At 39.6% G+C, this 23,663-nt stretch overlaps 1 protein-coding gene across 1 annotated transcript in view; it reads right to left on the bottom strand.

Annotated features, from left to right (window-relative positions):
• CUL5 (cullin 5) overlaps positions 1-19,477 on the bottom strand; it is a 40,300-nt gene extending 20,823 nt beyond the window's left edge. The window contains exons 1-9 of the mRNA XM_042457731.1: positions 19,191-19,477; positions 12,957-13,066; positions 11,299-11,398; positions 8,471-8,647; positions 6,876-7,017; positions 6,022-6,167; positions 5,860-5,940; positions 5,009-5,102; positions 1,575-1,705 (exon numbers count right to left, since the gene is read on the bottom strand). Of these exons, the coding sequence (XP_042313665.1) occupies positions 1,575-1,705; positions 5,009-5,102; positions 5,860-5,940; positions 6,022-6,167; positions 6,876-7,017; positions 8,471-8,647; positions 11,299-11,398; positions 12,957-13,066; positions 19,191-19,214 (1,005 nt within the window). The 5' untranslated portion in view covers positions 19,215-19,477. The remainder of the gene's footprint in view (positions 1-1,574; positions 1,706-5,008; positions 5,103-5,859; positions 5,941-6,021; positions 6,168-6,875; positions 7,018-8,470; positions 8,648-11,298; positions 11,399-12,956; positions 13,067-19,190) is intronic.
• Between the last annotated feature and the right edge of the window lie 4,186 nt (positions 19,478-23,663).

Below are 23,663 nucleotides of genomic sequence, written 5' to 3'. Positions count from 1 at the left end.
TATAAGCGCCTTGATCACACTAACACTCCATATAAGTACAGAAGGAACTGTGGTGTAGTGCAGATGTAACATTGGCTGTAGCAAATTGGTTTGTGAGAGTTAGCCTTAAAAACATGTACCTGCTCCTTCTCCAATGAAAATGCCTCCCTCATGTCCTTGTCATAATAATAATAATAAATAATAAAAAGTTTATTTATATACCGCCCTTCATACATCAGGGCGGTTAACAACATACTGTATATCAAAATACAATAAAAACATTCCACTAAAACCAACAATTACACAGAAAAAGAATTAAAAAACACTCATGCCAGTGGCCATGCTGACATAGAGGAAGAGGTCAGGAAGCGGTCAGGGGCTAAGAGTCAGGGGTAAGCCTGCTCGAATAATAAGGTTTTTAACCCCTTCCTAAACTGGGCTAAGGAGGCGGCAGAGCGGAGCTCGGCGGGCAGCGAGTTCCAGAGGTTCGGGGCCAAGATGGTAAAGGCCCTCCTCGAAGTAGATGTCAGCCTAGCCTCTGGAACTCTTAGAAGTTGCTGCCCAGAAGATCTGAGTGTGCGGGGCGGATTGTATGGAGAGAGGCGGTCCTCAAGATACCCTGGGCCCAAGCCATTTAGGGCTTTATAGGTCATAACCAACACCTTGTATTGTCATGTATCAGAATTAAGCCTGTACTGATGAAAAATATGGTCAACACGAACCAGCTTTTTTTAAATTTAATTTTTAAATTGGGAGGATACTTTTTTTAAAAAAAATATGGCTGGGTAAGACTGGAAAGGGGGGCATTTTGAGTATATTATTATTATTATTATTATTATTATTAGATGTGTTTACCAATACACTAAATATCCTTGGGAAGGGCACATACAGTCGGTCATTCTCTCCACCCTTGCATCACATGAATGAAAAGCCTTGACTTCTTCCTCTCTTCACATATATAGTCCCCTAGGAAATTTTCACATGTGAAAAGAGGCAGTTCAAAGCTTCAGACTGCTTGCTCAACTTAATAAATAATAAAAAAGTAAAAACTTTATTTATATACCGCCTTTCCGCAGTGATCAAAGCGGTTCACAATACCATCAAATACAATTATACAATTCAATTATACAATACATCAAGTGTATTGCATTTAGAATGTCACTCACTGGCACACAATATACAATGTGCAAAGGCAAAACATGGGTAAATTCAAACTGTGTAGGAAATTTACTTTTCCATCATAACAAATAAACAATAAATGACAATCAAAGCAGTACAATACAATAGGTGCTGTATGAGTCCCAAGTCCCATGGGATTTGATGCGATGTAAATTCTATTGTTTACTAGGAAGTCCAAAATGACAATAAAACATTCAATTGCTAAATGTCATTGATCAAATCAAACATGGGTCTTTCAAATGATTTTAAATTGTAATATTTTAATGAAGTGACATTTATCAAACATGTTAATTTTGACATTCGTTTTCACTATTACTTTCTGTAATTTAAGATTTCATCTTGCATGGCATTCTTGGTATTTCTGTAAATTTCTCATATGAAGGTGAAAAGAATAAGGAGAAGGAACACCTACTTACAGTAGTAATGGTTTCAGCTGCTGCCACCATGTCTGCTAATCCAGCACTAACAATATGTTCTTCCAAATCTTTTAACATAGGCTCTATTCCATTAGGAACTTTATCCATCAACGAAAACATTAAATGCAATTCTGAAGATACAAAATATTAAAGGCAATTCATATGTAATAAAGAATCTGTGAGCTTTATATAAACTTGTAATGATTCAGCTTACGCTCACTAAACAACCAAATATTTTTAATCTCCACAGTTTTCTGGACATGAACATGATATCACTATACAGTGAAGTATTCAACTTGCTAGCTCCTTACAAACCAGCTTCCAAACTGAAAATACTGTCACTTTAAACTAACTTTCTCCTCCTTTTGCCAGCACCAGCCATGGTCTTACATTACATATAAAACAGCACAAACCATGATTCCTTGTAAACCAGACATTAAAATGATGGTGCATATTCAGTCCAACGGGGACATTTATTTATTTATTTATGGTATTTATACCCCGCCCTTCAGCCCTAAAGGCTATCAGAGCGGCCTGAGGTGAAGTGGCAGGGGCTCCATAATTGTGCTTTGCCACTAGGCACACCAATGTACCAATTCACTGTACAGTCAGTGCATTGCAGGTGCGACTGTGTGGCTGATCATATGGGCAGGCATCCAATGGAATGCCATCTGGGCAGGAAGGTGGAGGTAATGGGGCAATGCTGGTGGTATGTTTATGCAATGGTGCGCATGCATGGTAGGCAGGCAGTGCAGACAGCCCATGGGTGTTCAGGCCTCCTTTGGTGCAGGCAGTGCAGACAGTTGGGTTTTGACCCGCTTTCAGATAAGGCAGGGATGGAGCAGCTTTTTACTGCCCATCTGTTCTGGTCCTTAGAGACAGACATATCATCCTAATTCTGGTTCATGCTACTGTTGTAGATTGTCAAACCTGTTCCATTTTGTTTCTACAGGTTTTTTTTTAAAAAAAAGTTATATGTGACATTTGCTTCCACAAGCAAAAATAATAAAGTATCCAAAGCAGTCCAGAGCCTGTATTTTAAATATGTATTTTCCCTCTTTTTCAAAGCAATTTATAGTTGAAAAGTGGGGTCACAATCACCCTTGATAAGATATGTTCACACTTTCCAGAACTAAACATGACTGTCCCCAGCTACTCAGCTGAACTGCAATACTATTCACACAGCAGTCTGGGAGGTGCTGATCAGCTACACTGGCCTAGCAATTCTGTCCTATCCCTATTATATACAGTGGTGCCTCGGGTTACGAAATTAATTCGTTCCGCGGCCGCTTTCGTAACCCGAAAAGCCTTCGTAAGCCGAATTGCCATAGGCGCTAATGGGGAAAAGCCGCGATTCCGTGCGAAAAAGCCGAAAAAAGCACCAAAAGTTTTTTCGTAACCCGAAAAAACATTCGTAACCTGGAACAATGATTCCCTATGGGATTTTTTCGTATCCCGAAAATTTCGTAACCTGGGTATTTCGTATCCCGAGGTACCACTGTATAGACATAGCTTCAGTATAAGGCAAGCATTCGATAAATCATTCAGGTCAAGAGACCAGCAGAAACTGTAACATGTATTATGCCGCAAAGACTACCAATGGTTCTTGGAGGTACCCATTTTCATAGAGACACTCTATATGACACTCTATTACAAACTAGATATCTAGAGGATATCTAGAGAGGAACTTACACAAGCAAAGTAACATTACAAACCTCCTCCAACCTCCATAGAACTCAAGAATTGAAATTTACTGAAATAGCCATGGGTTCACCAATCCATTTCTTTATAGTTGCATGTTCCTCATTCCCCTTGAGAGTGGAATCTACTTATACAAGGTTGGGTATTTTACTTTATTCAGCTTTGGACTAGTGCCATAATAAGGAGCTAGACATACAGTACTTTTAAGGTCAGGGGCCTTCTGAATTCCTAAGCCTAAATATGAATGTTATTGATGGAAGTTGGAAATCCACTCTGAACTAACACTGAATTCATCAGAACAAATAACTTTTCATTTTCTCTGTTAATGGTTTTAGTTCATGTAACCTTACCATATACTAACATATTAGTAACAAAAAAATTGTTATTTTCTGCATTTCATCCACAGACAACAATAGACTCAAAAAAATTAAAATGCCATCCCAACATTTTTTACCCCAAAGATAAATAAATTAATTTTTCAGAGCTAATGTAGCTTCCTTGATTACTTAGTGGCAACAAGTGCGTCAGCCTGAAAGATTATCAAAGCTCAAATAATATAAAGAAAAGAAAAAATACATGTAGTGTAGCAGTGGTGAAGTGAGAGATACTTCCTCCTAGTACTGCTAACATTCATTCAAGATAATCAAAGCTGTCTACCCAGACTGCTGCGTTGAGTGAACAGAAGGTAACTACATTAAACTGTGAAAAAATGGATAAACTGAGGTTGGGGAATGTATAGCTCACTGCTGTTTCCATTTCCTTCGCCAGTAGCCACACTTGCATGGAAGTTGATGGGAATTAATTCCAGCAATTTTTTAAGGTCATACGTTCTTTCCTCTGTATCAAAAAGTGTTCGACTACGAGTGTGGAGAACTGGATTCAATTTTCACTCAGAAATTACGTTTAATGAGCGACTGTGAGTCAACCACTTTAGTTCACACTTCTACCTCACACAATAAGCTAAGGCCGGTTTCGCACGGGCGGAAAGTACGTGCATGGCATGTACTAGGGTTAGAAAGGGGCGTCCTTTCTGGACGCCCCAACCCTAGTACGAGCCGAGCGCATACAAAATGGCGGCACCCGTTCTACATGGGCGCTGCCATTTTGACATAGCGGATGCTTAGCGTCCGCAGTCTGAGTGCCATTATGATGCCGCAAATGCGCCATTGGCGCCTTGCGGTGTCATAAGGGCACCGCAAGAAGCAGCTTCATTTTGCAGCTTCTTTTTGTTGTGCGGAGGAGTCGCACGGTTTGGCCGCTGGGGCTCCTCCGCGTAGCAAATGACGGCGCCGGCAGACCGCCCTTTTTGGATGGTCTGTAAAGTGCCTAAGATACATACCATGTGGCCTGATCTCTTTGGAGGAAAGGCAGGATAAAAACAACAAATAACATAGAATAAAATCTCTTTATAAAGCTCATTAAAGCATGATAATGCAGGGCAGCAAGTAACTTCTAAGTAATCCTACATCAATCTTTATTTCTCATGTTTTTGTTGTTATGTGCCTTCAAGTCGGTTCCGACTCATGGTGATCCTAAGGCAAATATATCATAGGGCTTTCTTGGCAAGATTTGTTCAGAGGTTTGCCATTGCCTTTCCCTGGGGCTGAGAGAGTGTGACTTGCCCAAAGACAGGTCTCACGTACCTGTCTTATATAAAGCAGTAGTGTACATCAAATGTATTTTTACTCTGTCCATGTCAATCTAATAGAGGGAAAAAATTAACTCTCACTTACTTTCAGTTTCATTTCGTTTGATCATGCCTTGGCATTCTGCTAAAATAGTCTCCTTAAAAGAAGTCACCAGAGCATTCACACAACACTCCATTAGCTGAAAATTAAAGGTAAACATTACTAATGCACATTACATAAATAGCTCCACTCATTCTCCTCTCAAACCTACAAGATAATGTTACCTCTTCTAAAAACCTAAACGCAATCTTATACCACTGCACAGTGGGGACTAGAATCTATATGTCTAAGAGTGACTGATCAAACAACAATAATATTGCACTGTAATTTAAGTTATATTAAAATATATTATAATGCAGAAAACAGTGTTTTTTTTAAAAAAAAAGACTTGAAATACAATGTTCCAATATATGCAGTGTGATTATTCTGAGGGTTTCACTGCAGAATTACTGTTTTCCTCCTCAAAACAGCATGAACTATGGCTTAATGATGAAAGAATGATGGACACATTTTACTGTATAATTCACATCAACTTAACTATAAGACCTGCTCTATTCAAAGGCATTACTTCCATGTAAATGGGCATACGACTGAAGCCCAAACCGTCAAAATGCAGGTTTACTCAAAGGAGCAGAGTGCAATACCACACACCAAAAGATCTTACCATTCCAGTTCTCATTGCGATAATCCTACTTTCCAGGAGTACCATCAGCACAGAGAACACATCACATACTCTTGCCAGTGGGTTCAGACATAACACAGAGGTACCTGATGCTGCTGATTGTGATTTGTTTGACAATTTCATTTACTGTACTAATATATTCTACTACCTTAACTCTTGCTACTATTAAAACTGTAAATGACGTATGATATAAATATCTACAATGTATACTTACTGCTTCTACAGAATTACATTCACGTCTGGTTTCTAAATACCGCACTGCTCTTTTTTCTTCTTCCTTTAGTTTAGCATCTGCCTGTGCAGAAGCAGAACAACCATCACTTAAAATATTAATATTTGTAGCACACATATTTCCATATGAACATTTTTCACTTACATATTTCATATAATTCTGTACACCATTTTGTTGCAAATACGAAGGGGCTTGAGTTCTATAAAATCTCTCTGTTGAATCAAGGTATGCTTTTTCAAAATTATCCCGATAAATCTGGAGTTTATCTTCTGGATTGGAACACAGATTAACTGTAATAAGAAATATCAAGGTAAGGTCTTTCTTTTCAATCTTCTATATGAAGTAACACAGTCTCCTCACTTTTAAAAAATTTTAAAAAGTAATTTTTGAAGAAATAAAAGGGCTTTGAGATGTTTATATCTTTTATTTAAAAAGCTTTTTTATTTAAATCTATTGGTAATCTAAATATTTTTGGATTTTGCATGGTTACATGATTATCAATCATCCCAATTCCCCTCACATATTCAGTCCATAGGATTTCACTGTTTCCTTCTGTATCTGTCTTGTGGCATTTGCCTACACAAAAGCAGTAATAATAGGCATCTTAACATCACTGTTGATGGAAAAATCTAAAGAATTTCTTATTTACCACCTAAAGAAATAATATCAACATGAGAAAAAGTTTGTAATTTACAAACAGGTGAGACCAGAGATGCTGATTTGCCTCTTTAGATTGCAGTTTCGTATGTAAGAGTGTAAGAAAAGAGTAGTATTTAATTTAATCCTGTGACAACAGCTACTGAAACCATGATTTCCTGCAGAAATATTATCATCATCATCATCAAAAATGTACCAGTTGTTAAATACAACAGATTATCCATCATTTCAGCACTGTTTTTTTTAATCTATTCTTTGGTCAATATGGCTTTTAGTTAAAGACAAGAGCGATGGTGATTTGTACATTCAAGGGAGCTGTAGTCCCACAAGACAAAACATACCATAGGATTCTCTAACACCAATGACAAGTTGAGAGTCAAATGCTTCCCCTAGACGTTCAGCATGGACCAGCTTCATTGCACTGTCCTGAAGACGAGTCTTTATATTTGAAAATATAGACTCATTCCAAGTATCTAACATGAGCTACAAATACAAAAGAAGAAAAAACGATTAAATAAACTATGTATAGATTTTCAAATGACAAACCACTTAGGGGACATGGCATATTTTGGTTCTAAAATAAAACTTATTTTCCTTCTCAAACAGTTCAGATTTGTTCACATGAGAATTACTAAAGCACTACTTCTCTATTATAACTACCACTCTTTTTACAAAGAACTGATGTTAAAACCTGCCTATCTTAAGGTATATGATCATGTTAGAAATGAGAGGTGGTAATGAATTAGAAATTGTATTTTAAAGAACACAAGCTTATCATGAATACATTCTAGCATAAAACCTATTATAATACTAAGAAAGGTAAAAGGCAGCAGAAAGATAGGAAGACTGCATGCCAGATGGGCAGACTCAATTAGGAGGGTAATAGGCCTAAATCTACAAGACCTAAGCAGAGCAGTGGAGGATAAGGGGACTTGGAGATGTCTCATCTACAGGGTCGCTATGAGTCGAGATCAAATCGAGGGTAGCTAACAACAACACCTCTGGCTCATGCACTCTTTCATATTGTAAATCTCACTGGGATGTACCATATATACTCGTGTAGAAGTCTAAAAATCTATGACCCCAAAATCCCAGGTCAACCTATTTACGGGTCAGTATGGATAATATGATAGCAGCTCTTTCAGATTTCCCCATACAGTGGAATATAGGGCCCATACAGACAGACCAAAATAAAGCTGCTTCGGGTCGCTTTGGAGGTATGCTGTTTAAGTGATGCATGCGTCCTAAGAGTCCGGAAGCTGTGCCAAAGCTACGCTCCAGTCTTTAGGATTGGAGCATGGCTTTGGCATGGCTTTCAGACTCTTAGGATGTATGCATCATTTAAACAACATACTTTCAAAGTGACCCGAAGCAGCTTTATTTTGGCCTGTCTGTATGGGGCCATAGTTTCTTTTTCTCTTGAGCCAAGCAGAAAGAGTTCTGTGTGATTAATTGCTTTTAAATAAACAGAGACCCTCTCCCGCTGGGCTGGCTAGTTGAAACCAACAGCCTCAATTAGAGTCTTTCTTGCTGAACACACACACTGAAGGAGCCTCCAAGTTTTATCTTCCACTTATCCACAAGTCATGACAAAATCCATAATTTTGGCCCCAAAACCTGCCCTCGACTTTATCATCGAGTATACATGGTATACATATTTCTTACTAACTTATACTTTTAAACATATGGATGTATTTTAGGACAAAAAAGCAGCAGCAATATTCAAACTACTTCAACAAGGGATACGTATTAAAGTGGAACTGAGTTGTTCTTTCAGTATTAAAGGGAAGGCAACACTCAGGTAAGAATGATATGTCACCACCTTTTACCACAAGTGAGACGCCAATCTCATTATGTGTGCAGGACAATTTCATTGCTCCCCTGTGCCATATATTGGTGATACAATCAATGATGTTTCATGAAGCATAACACTTACCTTTCGTACAATACTGTCTTCTACATTGGATTTCTTATTGCTGCCTTGTTTACCCATGAGAGTAATCTCTAACTGACAAAATGGCTTTGGTAGTATATCACATTGTGTGAAGAATTTACGCCATTCTACAATATAGGCTTTCAGTAGTGCAGTATCATCTTGGTGACTGAGCACCCTCTGAAAGAAGAAATGGATCCAAATGTAAAATACATTTGCGAAGTATTTCTACACATCTATAAATAAGAAAATTAATTGAATACTTCCTGCCAATTTTAATCAGAAAAAATGTAATTTTAAGATAAAACTTAACTGTATATCATGTATAATAGCTATGCAGAGACCTCTGCTATTAACAGCTCAGTTGATGCAAATCTAATGCTCATTCCCCTTCATAGCACTCAAACCCTGCTCTGGATGGTTAGCTAGCCTCTGTACTAAGTTTTTAGGGTACATAGGGAGGTGAAGAGGGGGAAACATCTTCTCCTGACTGTGCCAGTAGAAGCATTCCATCATGCCCCTGTAAGATGACCAAAAATACCAAAAAGAGATCCTTGATATTAATTTTGTGAATAGATTTTAAGTGACTCAAGCATATGTCTTCTGAACTGTACAGTGAAACAGCAAGACACTGGCTTCTGAGCAGAAATGTTTGAGGCCTAGTACCAATGTATGTACTATATGCAGTAACAATATTCTGAGGCACTCTCGCTGTGTTCTTTAGGATTTACCTGGAAGCATACTTAACATTATAGCCAATTGTTTTGTTTTAATGGCTTGAATACAGACAAACAGATTTATGCATGTACAGCGCTGTGTAAATTTACAGCGCTTCATAAATAAAGGTTAATAATAATATAACATCATGTCAATATGAATTTCTATGGCCTGTTACAGACAGCCAAAATAAAGCTGCTTCAAGTCACAGTGGAGGTATGGTGTTTCAATGATGCATGCATCCTAAGAGTCCAGAACCCACACCAAAGCCATGCTCCAGTCCTTAGGGCTGGATCATGGCTTTGGTGCGACTTCTGGACTCTTAGGACACATGCATCATTGAAACACCATACCTCCACTGTGACTCGAAGCAGCTTTATTTTGGCTGTCTGTAACAGGCCTATGAATTCCTACTGAAGAAGAACCTCCGATTCTGAATTTTTAATTAAAATACAGAAATGGAAGGAGACACTGTGATTACAGCCTTTCTATCAATTTATCTACTTCTTGAAAGTTAAAGGTCATTATCCCTAGGAATTAACCTTTATACTCCACATTTAGCTCCAACAAAAAAAGCTGCTCTACTTTCCTTTTTAAAAACTGTGTATAAAGATTGCTGTGATACTAAGGTTGCTAAAATGAATGCTTTGGTGTTATGCTTTCATTTATAAAATGGAAGACACTATTTGCAAAGATTTGTACACTTACCAGAAAGGAGTGAAGAATATTGCTTATTTCCATGATCTTTAATATTATTAGGAAAGGGTCCAAGAAGTAAGGTTGTAACATGCTCATAAGCCAAGATGAACACTTGTAGTAAGAATATTAAGTGATTACTGGAATTCTGACAATTAAGAACACTATAGCAATAATTATAACGGCTTCTTGGTAATGGAACAAGCTGTCTTGGATTGCTGAACATTTTTGTTCTTCAGCGGTTTTCAAAACAGGATTGAACAAGGATCTGTCAAATTTGCTTTCACATGTACAGAAAATGATTCTGAGCAAAGAAAGCAGGGTGTGATATTTATGTATTTTTGTTAAACTCAACTTTCAATTTTAAAAGGAAGTTTCCAACCGTTAAGAGTTGAGAAGATATGGCTATGAGTATAAAGATGCTACCTGGTGAAAAATATGAAGCTATAACGGTTGTTGAGAAAGATCTGTGAGGTTCTGGGAGGAGGGTTTCCTTGCAATTCTACTTCATTATTCCCACAAATACACACACCCATTATCATCAGATGCAAAATACAGTACAAGTATGGATGTGAGATTGATTTTGGCTGCAATATCTGTCACCCCACTGATCACAAAGGTTGAGTCAGATGATGTGGCTGTGTCCCTTTCTTACCACACCATTCAGTGTGCTTTCTTCCTCAAGCTGTGTTGTTAATACAAAAAAAAGTCAACCAGACAGAAGTGCACCATTATTTGTTTACAGATATATGAAGACTTCCAGGCTCTATCTATTTTCATGTATGGCCAGCAATTACAGCATGGATAGCACTTCTGAATGTTTTAAAGAGCTTCATAGACATCACCTTGCTGTTAATACCCACCTTGTAAACTTAATATTACACTCGTCATTTGCAGACAGGGCACTGAGACAGAGATAGATTGCCTTATTTAAGGCTACCTCATCTCTTGGTGGAGATGAGAGTCAAACTGGGGATTTTCTGAGCCATAGGTCAGTCTTTCAGCATTAAACTGCACGAGAATAAACTATATAGAAGTGTAAGTTTTTTTAAAAAAAATCAATATATTTATAAGAGTTGATCCAGATCAATTCAGTTGCACACAGATACCAAAAATCAATACAATTTAAGCTAATCATGACAAACTTTTTTCCGTTTTCAATGTGACTAACTTGGTCTGGATCTAAGCCATAGTTTAGAGGTAAGAATTCTGATTGTTTCTCCCAGTGCACAGTACACACTATCCTAGCAAGTAACAAATAGATGAAGTGGCCTATCACGTTTATTCCAATTTTGGCCAGAGAGCTGCACTCCAAACAATATAAAACTTTATTTCCGCAAAAGAACAATAGAAGAAATTATTTAAACTTTAAGACAATGGTAAATAAAAAATCTATTTGCCAACAGTTGAAAACTTACTGCTTGTGCTTGTTTAATAAAATCAAGGATGTCTTCTTTCAAAGCTTGGTGTATTTTTGCTGGGCCTTTATCGTCCCACAAACAAACTCCATGCACATCCCTGGAAAATATGTATATTCAAATCAGCTAAATGTAAATTCAAGCCAGTGTGGTATAGTTGTTTGAATGATGGACAAAGACTGCAGGAGACATCACACTCTTTCAGCCTCAGAGGAAGACAATGGCAAACTTCCTCTGTACAAACATTTCCAAGAAAACTGTGAGGCAGGTTCACTTCAGTGTTGCCATAAGTTTGAAATAACTTATTTTATTTATTTATTTATTTATTGTATTTATACTCCACTCTTGAAGGCAAACAATCACAACAACAAAAAGGGAAATTTAGGATGCTACTTATTCAGTTTAGTGATAAACAGCCAGTTGATAATAATGAGCCTAGCATCTTAAGTATGTTAAATGAAATGCTAAAAACATCCAAATCAGCTACCATACTTAATCCAAGAAATCCCCATGGAACCTCTTTATAGTAATCTGTACCAAAAGGTTGGCTCTTATGATGGGTATCAACTTTGTAAACACCAATGATAATATTTTAAAGAGTGCATACCCCAGCTGCTTGCTCCCTTCCCAGAAGTTTATCACATCATTTTAATGTCACTTCAAACTATATAATCATTTCAATCTACTTCTCAGGGCAAGTCTACAAGCTTAAAAGCCATACTGTACCAACAAGTGTGATGTTTTATACACTGAGGCATGTCCACTTAAATCCTCTCTGGGTTTAAATATGCATGAAAATATGCATGCTCATTGCTCATTCCCTCTTTTTCAATTTGAACCTCTTCCCTCACAGAACCAAAAATAGCAAGCAGGAAGAGACTTTGCTTTGGCAACTCTTTGCAGCACCTGCCTTTCTGGGAGGGAGTAGCTTGAAGGGGTAAAATTATAGGTTCCTAAAGCAGGCTCCAGAAACTGGCAGCTTAGTCACCATTATAGCCCAGCAGTCAAGTCCTTCTACTGCTAGTCTTTAACAAATATTCATCTTTAAATCAGTCCTTGGTAATATTCTGCCTCCAAATAATCTGTCAGCAAATATGGGGCAAGTGTTCTTGACTAAAGGATGTGTACATTTCACAGATACCTCTCCAAATGCAGTTTTGGGATGCTCAATAAATGAAGGATTATTAAAAGTCATATCCTATATTTTAAAAAGGAAAAACACAGTTTTTCTCTTATTTTCAACTTTAATTATGCCCTGATTAGAATTTAGAATTCTGCTGACAACAGCCTGCAAAATATAGAAATATTTACTACTGAGCCAGTTACCTAGAGTAAAATTACTCTAATAATTTTAAGAGAAAGGTAGGATATAAATGCAATAAATAAATAGAAGTAGGAAACTACGAGCAGATTACATCAAACAAAACCAACAAAACACATGGTTATTTATTTAAAGCACAGAGAAATTTCAAATAAACCACAGAAATATTTGTTACGATTCTGATTTTCAAGGCAATTTTGAAAACAACTAATTGTCATGAGAAGTGCATTGCTGAATCCCTCCTTTAACAGCTGTCCTGAAAAGATATTATAGAACAATGTCATAGCTACATTTTCATTCCATTATTCAGTAATTGAAGTTTAGAGGGATTACTTACGAAAATAGATCAAACCATTGCTGTTTTGTTACAGATTCCTGGCGTAAAAGCTTCAGAACAATGGGGCGCATGAAATCCCACTTGTCTTCAAACTGAAGTGAACCTTTATTCTTTCAAGAAAAAAAAGAGCAGCATAAATACAAATACAGGCCAAACTGTGTATCTTAAAGGATTGCAGCCTTTGTCAGAGTAGCAGGACAGCCACTGTCTTTAAATAACTAACTGCAGGTTATTCTGTGAAGTTCCATGACCAGACAGCGTCTTTTGCAATCCTTGGTGAACACAGTTGGACTCATGGCACACATGTAGCTTTTACTGGGCTATGCAGTTTTAGATGTCTAGTATTATGAACCAGCCCTCTTTAAAGTTGTCCCAATAAGAATTGGTTGCCCAAGAGACATCCATAGAATGAAGACAGTTCATTTAAGTAACAAATGTCTAGTACTGGACTGAAGAAGGAATACATTATGCCACAAAGAAGGCTACATTTAAAAACTGTTACATCCAATTTCATTGCTTTGTTTGTTAGCTGCACGCTGGAAATTTTAAAATATCATTATAATCTTCAGGACCACACACTGCATCCAAAAGTACTGGAAACTGGAGCTGTTCCACAAGGCACATTTCATATTTGGAACAAATTCTCAAGCAGGAACTTCACAGAAGACATACAATTTTGAACAACATGGATAACCATGTTTTTCAAAGTGATAACTCACAAAATGAAGTCCAAATCCATTTAAATACAGCTGGACAGAAAACAGTCTAAAATATTCCCTTTCAAAATGGCTCTTGGGCTGCTAAGGTTATGATGGGAGGGGGACTATGTTTTTATATACTTGACACATAATCCCTACACTGACTTTTGTTCAAAAATATGTTCTTAATATGAATAACATGAAAAGCAGGAAAAGCCTACATGAATCTTGTGATCAGGCAGAACCCAGCATAACAGAAACTGTACACAGACACAGTGGAAAGTGTCAAATACAAGTCAGAAAGTATTGTGAACAAATCCGTACTCACGATTTGCTCACGATTTGCACCAACCCTGACATTCCTTTCTTTAGAGTCAAGTGCATGGTGGGAAAGCCCCAACTATCGAGATGCCTAACAACCGATGTGAGCTGTTATTAAACTAGAAATCTGGATTCCCAAGCTCTGAAAAATAATGCAACTAAGTGCCATGGAACTCAGATGAAGCAAAGTACTGTGAATTAACAGTGTCATATACTGTATCTTATTCTATAAGATCTGGAACTAAGCATAAGCAAATATGTGTCTGTTACTTCCAGCACCCATGCCATACCTGCAATCCTCCTCACAACTTGCTAAGAATAAAAGACCCCAAAGCAATGTGCAATCTTTTCCAGGAAAATTGACACTAGTCAGTAAGATAAAGAGTTGGTATTTTATATACTCATCAGCTGCTGGAATAAAGAGAATCACTACATAGAGAACTTACAGAGGAAAAAGTGCCAAGAGCTACTCTGATACTGAAAGCAAAGTTTATCTAAATTAATGGTACAGAGGATTTTAAAAGGGTGAGTACATTTGTTTTCTTCACTTCTTTTTTTCACTGAGTCAGAACTAATTGGCCTGATCTATCATAGCTCCTCATACCATATCAAGAACTTATAGTATAAACCAAGAGGAAAAAATGGTTCTAGGAATGAAGAAGAAAAACACTCTCTAGTATAGCCCCATATATCAGCTAAGTGCTTTTTAAATTTATACAGTACGTGAGTATATACAGTATATCTGCTCGTCATTTCAATTTAGTATCCTCAGATCATTAAGGAATATATTTCTTGACATACTGTTTCCAAACAGTACCTCATAATTCACTTATAGTATAAACTATTTCAGCCGGCTTCATCAAAGTTTGCATCGGTTTAATTTTAAGGCTGAAAATATTTTCAGAATACAGTATTATGTCAAGAATATTGTGCAGTTCCACATGGGCTCATATTTTTACTAGTTCATGTTGGATTATACATACCTAAAATGCTTATACCTCAAAAGTGACACTTAAGCCTCTTTTACCTTTAAGTTGAAGAGGTTAAAAATTGAAATTTCAGTTACACGAGAAAGCCCAAGTAACTGAAGTACTGAGCTCCTAAGTATACTACTTCTTCACAGGCCTTTCAGTGTAGCTCTGTGTAAAAGTCTCCATTTCTCCAAATATTAAGAATATCCTTATCAGTTCAAAACATGTTGTATAGGAAAAGCCAGTTTATATGGAAAAGTTATAGGCCAGGTTATATGGAAAAGCCACAAATCAATTCTTCCAACAGTATGCTTTGTCCTTAAACTTACGAAAGGTGTTTTTTTAAAAAAAAGACCCATCAGTTTATGAAGATAGAAAACAAATGCTAACCTAATGTTTGACAACATGTTTTTATGAGGCATTCAACACAATTGAACATTTTAAATTAATAGGCTTTATCCATTTTTCAGGTAAATAAAACTTATCAGCATATAAAGGAATAAGGAGTAATTAGCTTCTGGTGGTGAGGAAGGGCAATGGTAGAATGGAGTACATGTTTTGCATAGGGAAGGTCCCAGGATCAGCCTCCATCATCCTTAAGTAGAACTGGAAAATACCGTGTTTGATACCCAGCAAAAGACAACACTAACCTAGACTGACCAATGATCTGAGGCAGTATGAGGCAAGTTTCTATATTTCCATATTACAAATCATTTTCAAAGTGAATTCAATCTTTATTCTTCTCTCATACATGTGTGACACTATATTTATAACAATTGCAAAACATCATGTATTATGTGTTATGAAGAAAGCCAGAAACAAGATGACCCATAGAAACAAAATAGGGCCAAACTATTTTAACACAATACCCAAGCCCAGTGTGTGCAGGGTGACCAGATGTCCTAACCAGAATGGAGGAGAAGGACATAAATGTAGGACATTCAAGAAAAAATATAGGGCATTACAACATAAAAGCTAAAAATGCTCATATAAATATAAATTCATGCTTCTTAGTCATGCTCAAAATGGGGGACATTGTGGAATTCCTCCTGGACAAGAAGGCTGAAATGTAGGGCATGTCCTGGAAAAAAAGGATGTCTGGTTACCATTTGCTACAGTGTCTACTAGGGATAGAAAACATTTCAAGCTACTTGATTTCAGTTTTACATCTAAGAAATCAAATTCAAGGGAACACCTATAAGAATATCTCCCTCCTGTACATTCAGATGCATGCTTTAACTACTTTACTCAGGTCGAGGGTGTTTCTTACCACACCATCTTTAGTTCTCATTTCATAATGTCACAATAACTTTGCTTTCCTCACACACTGTCAAACATACAAACCCATTATCTTTTTTCGGCCAATCATTCTCAGGCTCCAAGCTCTTCTGTTCTTACTCGGCATGACACCTATGACTACCCCTGAATTTTGCTCCTGAGTTATGTTCAAGTTGTGAAAAGATCCAATATTAACAGCACAATAAAGAACAGATTTCCTTCATCGCTTTTTTTCCAATACAGGCATATCTCAGTTGACAAAGCCTCTGACAAAGAAGCTCCTTTACAGTCTTTTTATGCCTGCCCACCCTCTTTCTTCCTTCTTGTCCTCTGTCTACCTTGACACATCTGGGAGGATAGTCAACTGGACATGGAAAAACACAGCAGTGTGTCTCCAGCAAACAACACAACAAAAGCTTAAGATGGAAATAAATGGGAGTCTGCTCTAGCTGATCCCATTGTAGCCATGTGCCTGTCTATGCTAGGCAAGGAAAGCAGCAGCTGCCACCAGAATCCCTTGCTGATTATAGGTGAACGCAAAACAGAGAGAAGAGGGGAGAGCAGATAATGTTGCCTTACCAGCTACCATGAGCAAGTTTGTTTGTTTTTGTAAGCACAGATCTGTAGGACTGAACAGCTAAATGGGAATCATAAATGGAGGCTGGGGAAAGAAAGAAAAAAATCATACACTTTGAGGAAGAAGCTTTCAAGTAGATACTAGAACAGTGGTTCCCAAACTTTGGTCCTCCTGACGTCTTGGACTTCAGCTCCCAGAATTCCTGGCTGCTGGCCAAGATGTGGAGTTGAAGCCCAAAAACCTGGAGGTCCAAAGTTTGGGAATCACTGGGCCAGGAGGTTCAAAATGTTTTTATTTACTTATGGCTTATATGAACCAGTTGTTTCATTTCACATACTGTTAGTTTTTTGGGGGGAAGGGTTACTGAGACATATTGAACTACTCTTTCTTGCAGTATAAGAACCAATCTCTGTTCTCTCCATGTTATTTCTATCCCTCGTACCAAATTTTCTGTTAAAGAAATAGCGTACAAGAACACATCTACTTCATTAAAGCAGGTATGCATGTACAGTCTTTCAGATTAGCTCTGGGAGATGTGACTCTCGGTTGCTGTTATCCCTGACCATTGATGTACTGACCTTGGTTGATAGGAACTGCAACATAATACTATCTTTAACACAGATTTCCCAACTGTATTATACAGAGACCGATCTAGATTAGTAATAGCCAGCAAATAATTAGTAAGCCGAAACAAAAGGGTGTTTGTTTTTGTAAAATAATAACAATGTTATTTTGAGATGCAAGAGTGGGAATAACGTGGCCCTCCACCTTCTCTAGGACTGAAACTGCCAGCACAGCCAATGCTGCCAAAGGCCAGGAACTGTAGTTCAGCAACATCTAGAGAGTCACATTATTTCTACACTTCATGCAACTATAGGAACTGGAAAACAGATCTGAAACCAACCAGAAAAAGAAAGTAAAGGAAGGTGCCTCAAGCAGATTATTTGCATGTGCCGAAAGGCAAACTCTCACAAAGAACATGGGAAATGTGGAACCATGGTGTCTAGAGCAGGTGTTATCCATTTTTCCATAGGCAATACCTTCTTCCCCTCATTGCACTCAGAAAAAAGGGGGTGTAATTGGGGAAAACCTTGAGAAAGACGTCTGCTCTCAGGCCAAGTATGATATATGAGTTTTGTGAGGTGTTTGTTTTCCCAGAAAATAGCAAAAGACAATCCTGAATATTACATTATATCAGACACATTCATTTTTTCCTGTGCTGTTCATCACCCACCGACAGTCACACTTTGTCATTCCCTGCATGAAACTCATTTCATTGCCTAACCCTAGTTCTGTGGAGGGGGAAGATGTGCAAACTGGGCACTTGCAGCAAAAACGGCAAGGAGTCTCATTTGCCCTTAAAGACTAGCATGTTTTGTTTTGCATAAATGGGATGCAGCCCACAAAAACCTGTGACCAATTAAACCTATTTAACCTTTAAGGGGCCACAAGAAGCCTTGTTCTGAACCCAGCAGCTCCCTCAGGTCTAATCTGCGATGCAGAAATAAGGCTTTAATGCTCTAAGATCCTAGGCTCTCCTCTTCCCTTGAACTGTGGCAGCTGTGGAAGAGGGAGGCTTGTGTCTGTAGGGGCAGTTCATGGCCTCTTCCTCACCCAGGAGAAGCAGAGTCACCACAGTTAGTGGGGATCAGGTAGCTTGCCCCTATGGCCAGGTCGTCTTGTTACCCTGGCGCCCAGGGAGACCAGACAGCCTCCTTCCCCAAGGCCTGTCCTACATGTAAGCCTTCTCTCCGGGGGGAATCTCCTCCATTTTCATCTTCTGCATCCACAACACAGCAATGACCTGGCTACTCAAGTCTGGGAACTTGTACTTTGCTGTTTGGGGAGGCTAAATGTCTCCCCAAACTACAAACCCCAGAATCCCATAGCAGTTCAAGGGGTGTCAAACCAGGGTATTGCTGCCGTGGGGCGGATACGGCCCTAAGAAGCCACAAACTCACATTTCCACTCTCCAAAACACTCACCAGAGATAACCCAGTTGGAGGCCGCTTCAAGTGCCCCGGCTCAGTGCTGGGGATCCTGGGAACCGTAGTTCTGTAAGACATGCAGCCTCCTCTGTCTGTTTACAGTTGCCACAAGACACTACAGTTCCCAGGATTCCCTGGCACTGGATTACTTCTGCAGTGCGTTTTGGACTGATGACAGTGGGCTTTTTAGAAAGCCTTTCTTCGGTCCCGCCAGCCGTCTTTCTCCTGAGAGGTCCTCCACCTTTCCTGGGAAGTCCTCTCATTTCACACCGAAACAGAGGATGTGCCATGGCCCCAACTTTCCTGGAGCATCCTCCATTTCCGCAGCGACCTTCCCTTCTGCCCCGCGCCCTCCTCGGCTCTTCCTCCTCTCCCTCCAGAGAGGCCCACCTCGCTCTCACCTTTAAGAGGTTGGACGTCGCCATGATAGCCCCCAACACACAAAGACACAGGCAGAGAGAGAGCGGCTTCTGGGTGAGCGTCGCTTTACATGGTCCCGCTTCCTTCCCCTTTTCCCTCTCAGAGACTCATGGCGGCGGCGGCGGCGGCGGAAGCGGAAGCAGCGGCGGCAGCCAGACCTGAGGAGACTCCTCCGGACACCGGTCGCCTCAGGAACCCCGGCGGCAGCGGCGGCGACAACGGCGGCCCGGCTCCTCCGCGCGAGGGGCTGGGCGAGCCCACATGATGCGGGCACAGGAAGCGGAAGTTTCGTCCACCGGAAGGGCATAGAGAGCGAGCACGGAGCGTCCGCCTCTGGCCCACAGCGACCCCTGCAGGCCGGAGGCCAACGCCTCCTCTTCACCCTGGGCTAATCTTTCAGGAGATTTGGACTTCAATCATCTCCCAGATTCAAGGAATCATAACAATGATAGCAATATATTTATCATATTATATTTATTATATATCTATAGATATAGAAATAAGTGTTTATTATATAATATACAGTATATAAATATAATATAAATATATACACACATAATATATCTTTATAATATAGATCTTATATTTTATTATAGTGTTTATTATAAACGTTATATAATATATCGTATTATATACTATTTATTATCACAGAAATAAACATCTTTTATTATTAATCTATACTGTTTATTATAATCTTCCTACTCTATATCTATTACCTCTCTCTTATTCACTCTCTATTCATCTCATTATCCATCGTCTACAATTTTATTATAAACCTACTGTGTACTCCTCCACTTTATCCTCTTACTCCTGCCCTAATGTCACTATATTTTCTTGTCTGCTTGTTATTTGTGTCCCTCCTTCTACTCCGGTATCTTTCTTTCTATCGCGACTCTTCTCTTCATCTTTCATCTTATTTCTTCTCTCCATTTCTTCATCTCCTCCATTTATCTTATTTTAACTATGGTGTGTCTTATCTCTTCTATCTCTCTAATATTTTTATCATCTTTACATCTCTACATCTCTCGCTTATTCTATCTTATCCTCTTTTTCTCCAGTGGTCATGCCTAACCTCTCGGGGTTTTGGCCACTGCTAATCCTATAACAGTGATGGTGAACCTTTTCGAGGCCGAGTGCCCAAACTGCAACCTAAATCCACTTATTTATTGCAAAGTGCCATGTCTCTCTGGCTTTCTAGTAAACAAACTCTGGCAACTCTATGCTGGGACGCTCTCAGTGCCACCTCTGACACGCTGCCATAGGTTCGTCATCACTGTCCTATAATCCAAACAATATACCTTTATTGGGCCAACACAATGCACAATTACATGTTGCCAGCTTTGAAGTACACTGGCTTCTTTATCAGGCAAACGGGAGAAAAAAACTGAAGATGTCAGTCATGGGCCTGCATTTTGCTGTTTCTGGTCTTAGTTCGGATGGTAGGGAGGAGGGCCATCTGCAGGTAGGCTTGCCATAACCCGGCTGCAACCGGGAACTTCTGATTTTGGGGGCCCGGGGCCCCTCCCGGCACGGGTGCAGCCCAAAAACCGGGAGCCCCCCGGTTGCAGCCTGGGTTGCTGCGCCCCTGGCAGGCCTCGCTGCAATCCTCCTCCACCCGGGAGGCGGGGGAAGAAGAGGCAGCGAGGCCTGCCTGGGGCGCAGGAGGCGAAGCTGGAGGTGGTGCCTCCCCCGCGCCCGCGCCACCCTCCTCCTCCGCCCCTCTCTCCCAGGCCGTGCGGAGGAGGCGAAGGTGGAAGGAGGCAGCATCTCCTCCGCACAGGAGGAGGAGAGGAGGCGGGGAAGGTGCGCGGGCGCGCGGGGAGGCAGGGGATTCCCCCGGGATTCCCCCCCCAAGAGGCCCTGGATGGGGCTCTGCGATTGTGGAGTCCTCCAGGCCTGGCTGGGGCTTGGAGGACGCTTCCTCCAAGCCCCAGCTAGGCCCTGGATGGGGCTCCGCTGTCTCCCAGACCCCAGCGAGGCCTTGGACAAGGTTTAAAAATGTAGGACTTTTTTTTTTTAATTTCCTGGCCAGGAAACAAAAACAAAAAAAGTCTACATTTTTAAACCTGTCCTACATTTCTCCCGGTTTGGAGGTCCCCAGGGATGGCAACCCTATCTGCAGCTGGTGCCTCCCCCTTTTTTTGGCCATGGTGGTCATTGGGAGATTTTCAAAGTCAAGGAAATTTAATGTCCATTTGCAATTCAAAGAAGATGTTTCCTTGGAATACAGCCTATCTCCCTCCTCTTCCTCCTTCCTGAATTTCCACTGAAATCCAGTGTTCTTAACCTACATAGGAGCCCCCAACAATCGACCTCCTTGGAAGGATGCAAGCCTGCGTTGAGCTTGAGCCCTTCGCTAGTACTGAACTCACAACCTTATGGTTTGTGAGTGGCTGCAGTACAGGCATTTAACCACTGCGCCACCAGGCCTTCTTCTTACAAAGAAATCTGCTTTTCAGTGAAGCCATGTCACATCAGTAATTGAGGAGAATATAGGGCCAGTACAGACAGGCCAAAATAAAGCTGCTTCGGGTCCAGTTCTTAGGACTGGAGTGCAGCTTTGGTGCAGCTTCTGGACTCTTAGGATGCATGCATCATTGAAACAGCATGCCTCCAAAGTGACCCGAAGCAGCTTTATTTTGGCCTGTCTGTATCGGCCCATAGTTTGTCTTTAACAGTATTTCTTCCATCCCCTTATGAAAGTCCAGAAATATATTGTCACCTTTTATAATCTTTAATAAGGCTTCTTCTTACATAAATATGAAATATAGAGTACCCCTTTTCTTTACTGTTGATCTACCTTTGGTTGTTATAAATATATTTCAGTGTAAGTAAAGAATTGTAATAATCAAAGGGTATAGTATTGTTGCTGAGTCTTATATGCACTTCCATGCTCAGGAGGCTAACCCATGTACATGTATGAATGTGTGAGCATCCCAATTTATATGTAGCAATAGTGATAGCAAGCACATTTCTATATCGCTTATCAGTGCACTTAAGCACTCCCTGCTTAAAAGGCATCTCGCTGCTGTAGGGACGAAGAAGACTTTGCAGACAGGAGAAATCGATGTGGTGGAGCCCCACCAATGATAAAGAGTCCGGGAAATATTCCTCAGTTGATCAGATCCAGAGTTAGTCATATTTAGGGGAGATCTGCTGAAGTCATTGACATCTAATCAGAGCTTGGTACACATTTCTGTGCGGACAAACTAGTAGCTACACTGGCCGGAGATTTTAGAAACTGTTGTTAAAAAAATAAAATTTGCAAACTGATCTGATCCGGTTCAATATATACTTGCTTCTCAGGCCAAACAAATCAAACCAGGGACTCATCAGAATAGAGTACATATTCCATAGTTTTATTTTCACCTCTTTTCAAAATGTAAAGTCTAACAAGCATGCAGGTAATACAAATAGTTATAAGAGTATTATAGAAAATATCTTGCTGCTTAACAGCAGTTTTGTTGCTAACATCAATATAGAGATATAATGAGTCAGTGTGTTTGAGAAGTGAAAGGAACCCACCCAAAAATAAGAGCATTGTGTTGACATACTTCAGAGATGCTCTAGCTGTGGGAAAGCATGCAAATTTGCAATGAAAAGAAAATGGCATTTAAAACACACACAATGAACGTAACAGATAGGAAATGCTGTGTTTTCAGAATGTAAGTAGTATCTTGAGTCTATAAAGATTGGGTTGGATTAGTGTCTAAGGCATCCTTCCCCCATCTGGTTTCCTCCAGATGTTTTGGGTTACAGTTCTCATCATCCTCAGCTAATATGGCTGGATTAGAGATGGCTGACCTAAAGAAACCAGAAGTTCGGCACCCTGTAAGTCTATCAGTCATGTCCATGAGCCACCCTGTGAAACTCATACAATCATGTCTCTGTGCAGAGCTTGAGAAATTGTTTTTTAAATGTGCCACCTCACTCATTGACATGCTCCAAACCATAAATCATTGTTACTGTTGCCCTGCATAGCACAAACAACTCAACATAACACTTATATTACTTGTTCACATTTTTCTTACTTGTGTGAGGTAGCCCAGATGGCAAGTTTCTATCTTTAACTAGAATATAAGAGTCCCATACCACTGGAGAAGTGGGAGAAACCTTTTCTCTTGTTCTAATGCCAGCTTTCTTTGCAGCTTCGTAAGTTGCAAGGCCCACTTATAGTATTATGTCTCAGCCTTCCTGAGTCTCTTGGACCACAATTTTAATTTTGCTTAGAATGAGTGGACTCATAGTCCAAACTACCTTGAAAGCAACAAGTTGCAGAAGGCTGAAATATATATGGCAGACAAGTCAACTTAGTACACTGAAAAATAAAGCTCTCAGTTTTACAGGGTACAATTGAAGCACAACATAATATTTAACTATGATTTCGTGAGGTTGGCTGGTGCCACTATGATCTCAAGCGGAATTGATGGCTCCATGTAGGTATATGTCACATA

This window comes from Sceloporus undulatus, chromosome 3, assembly GCF_019175285.1.
Source record: "Sceloporus undulatus isolate JIND9_A2432 ecotype Alabama chromosome 3, SceUnd_v1.1, whole genome shotgun sequence".
NCBI classification, from domain to species: Eukaryota; Metazoa; Chordata; class Lepidosauria; order Squamata; family Phrynosomatidae; genus Sceloporus; species Sceloporus undulatus.
Note: the sequence above shows the minus strand (reverse complement) of the source record. Positions and strands in the feature narration are given on the sequence as shown.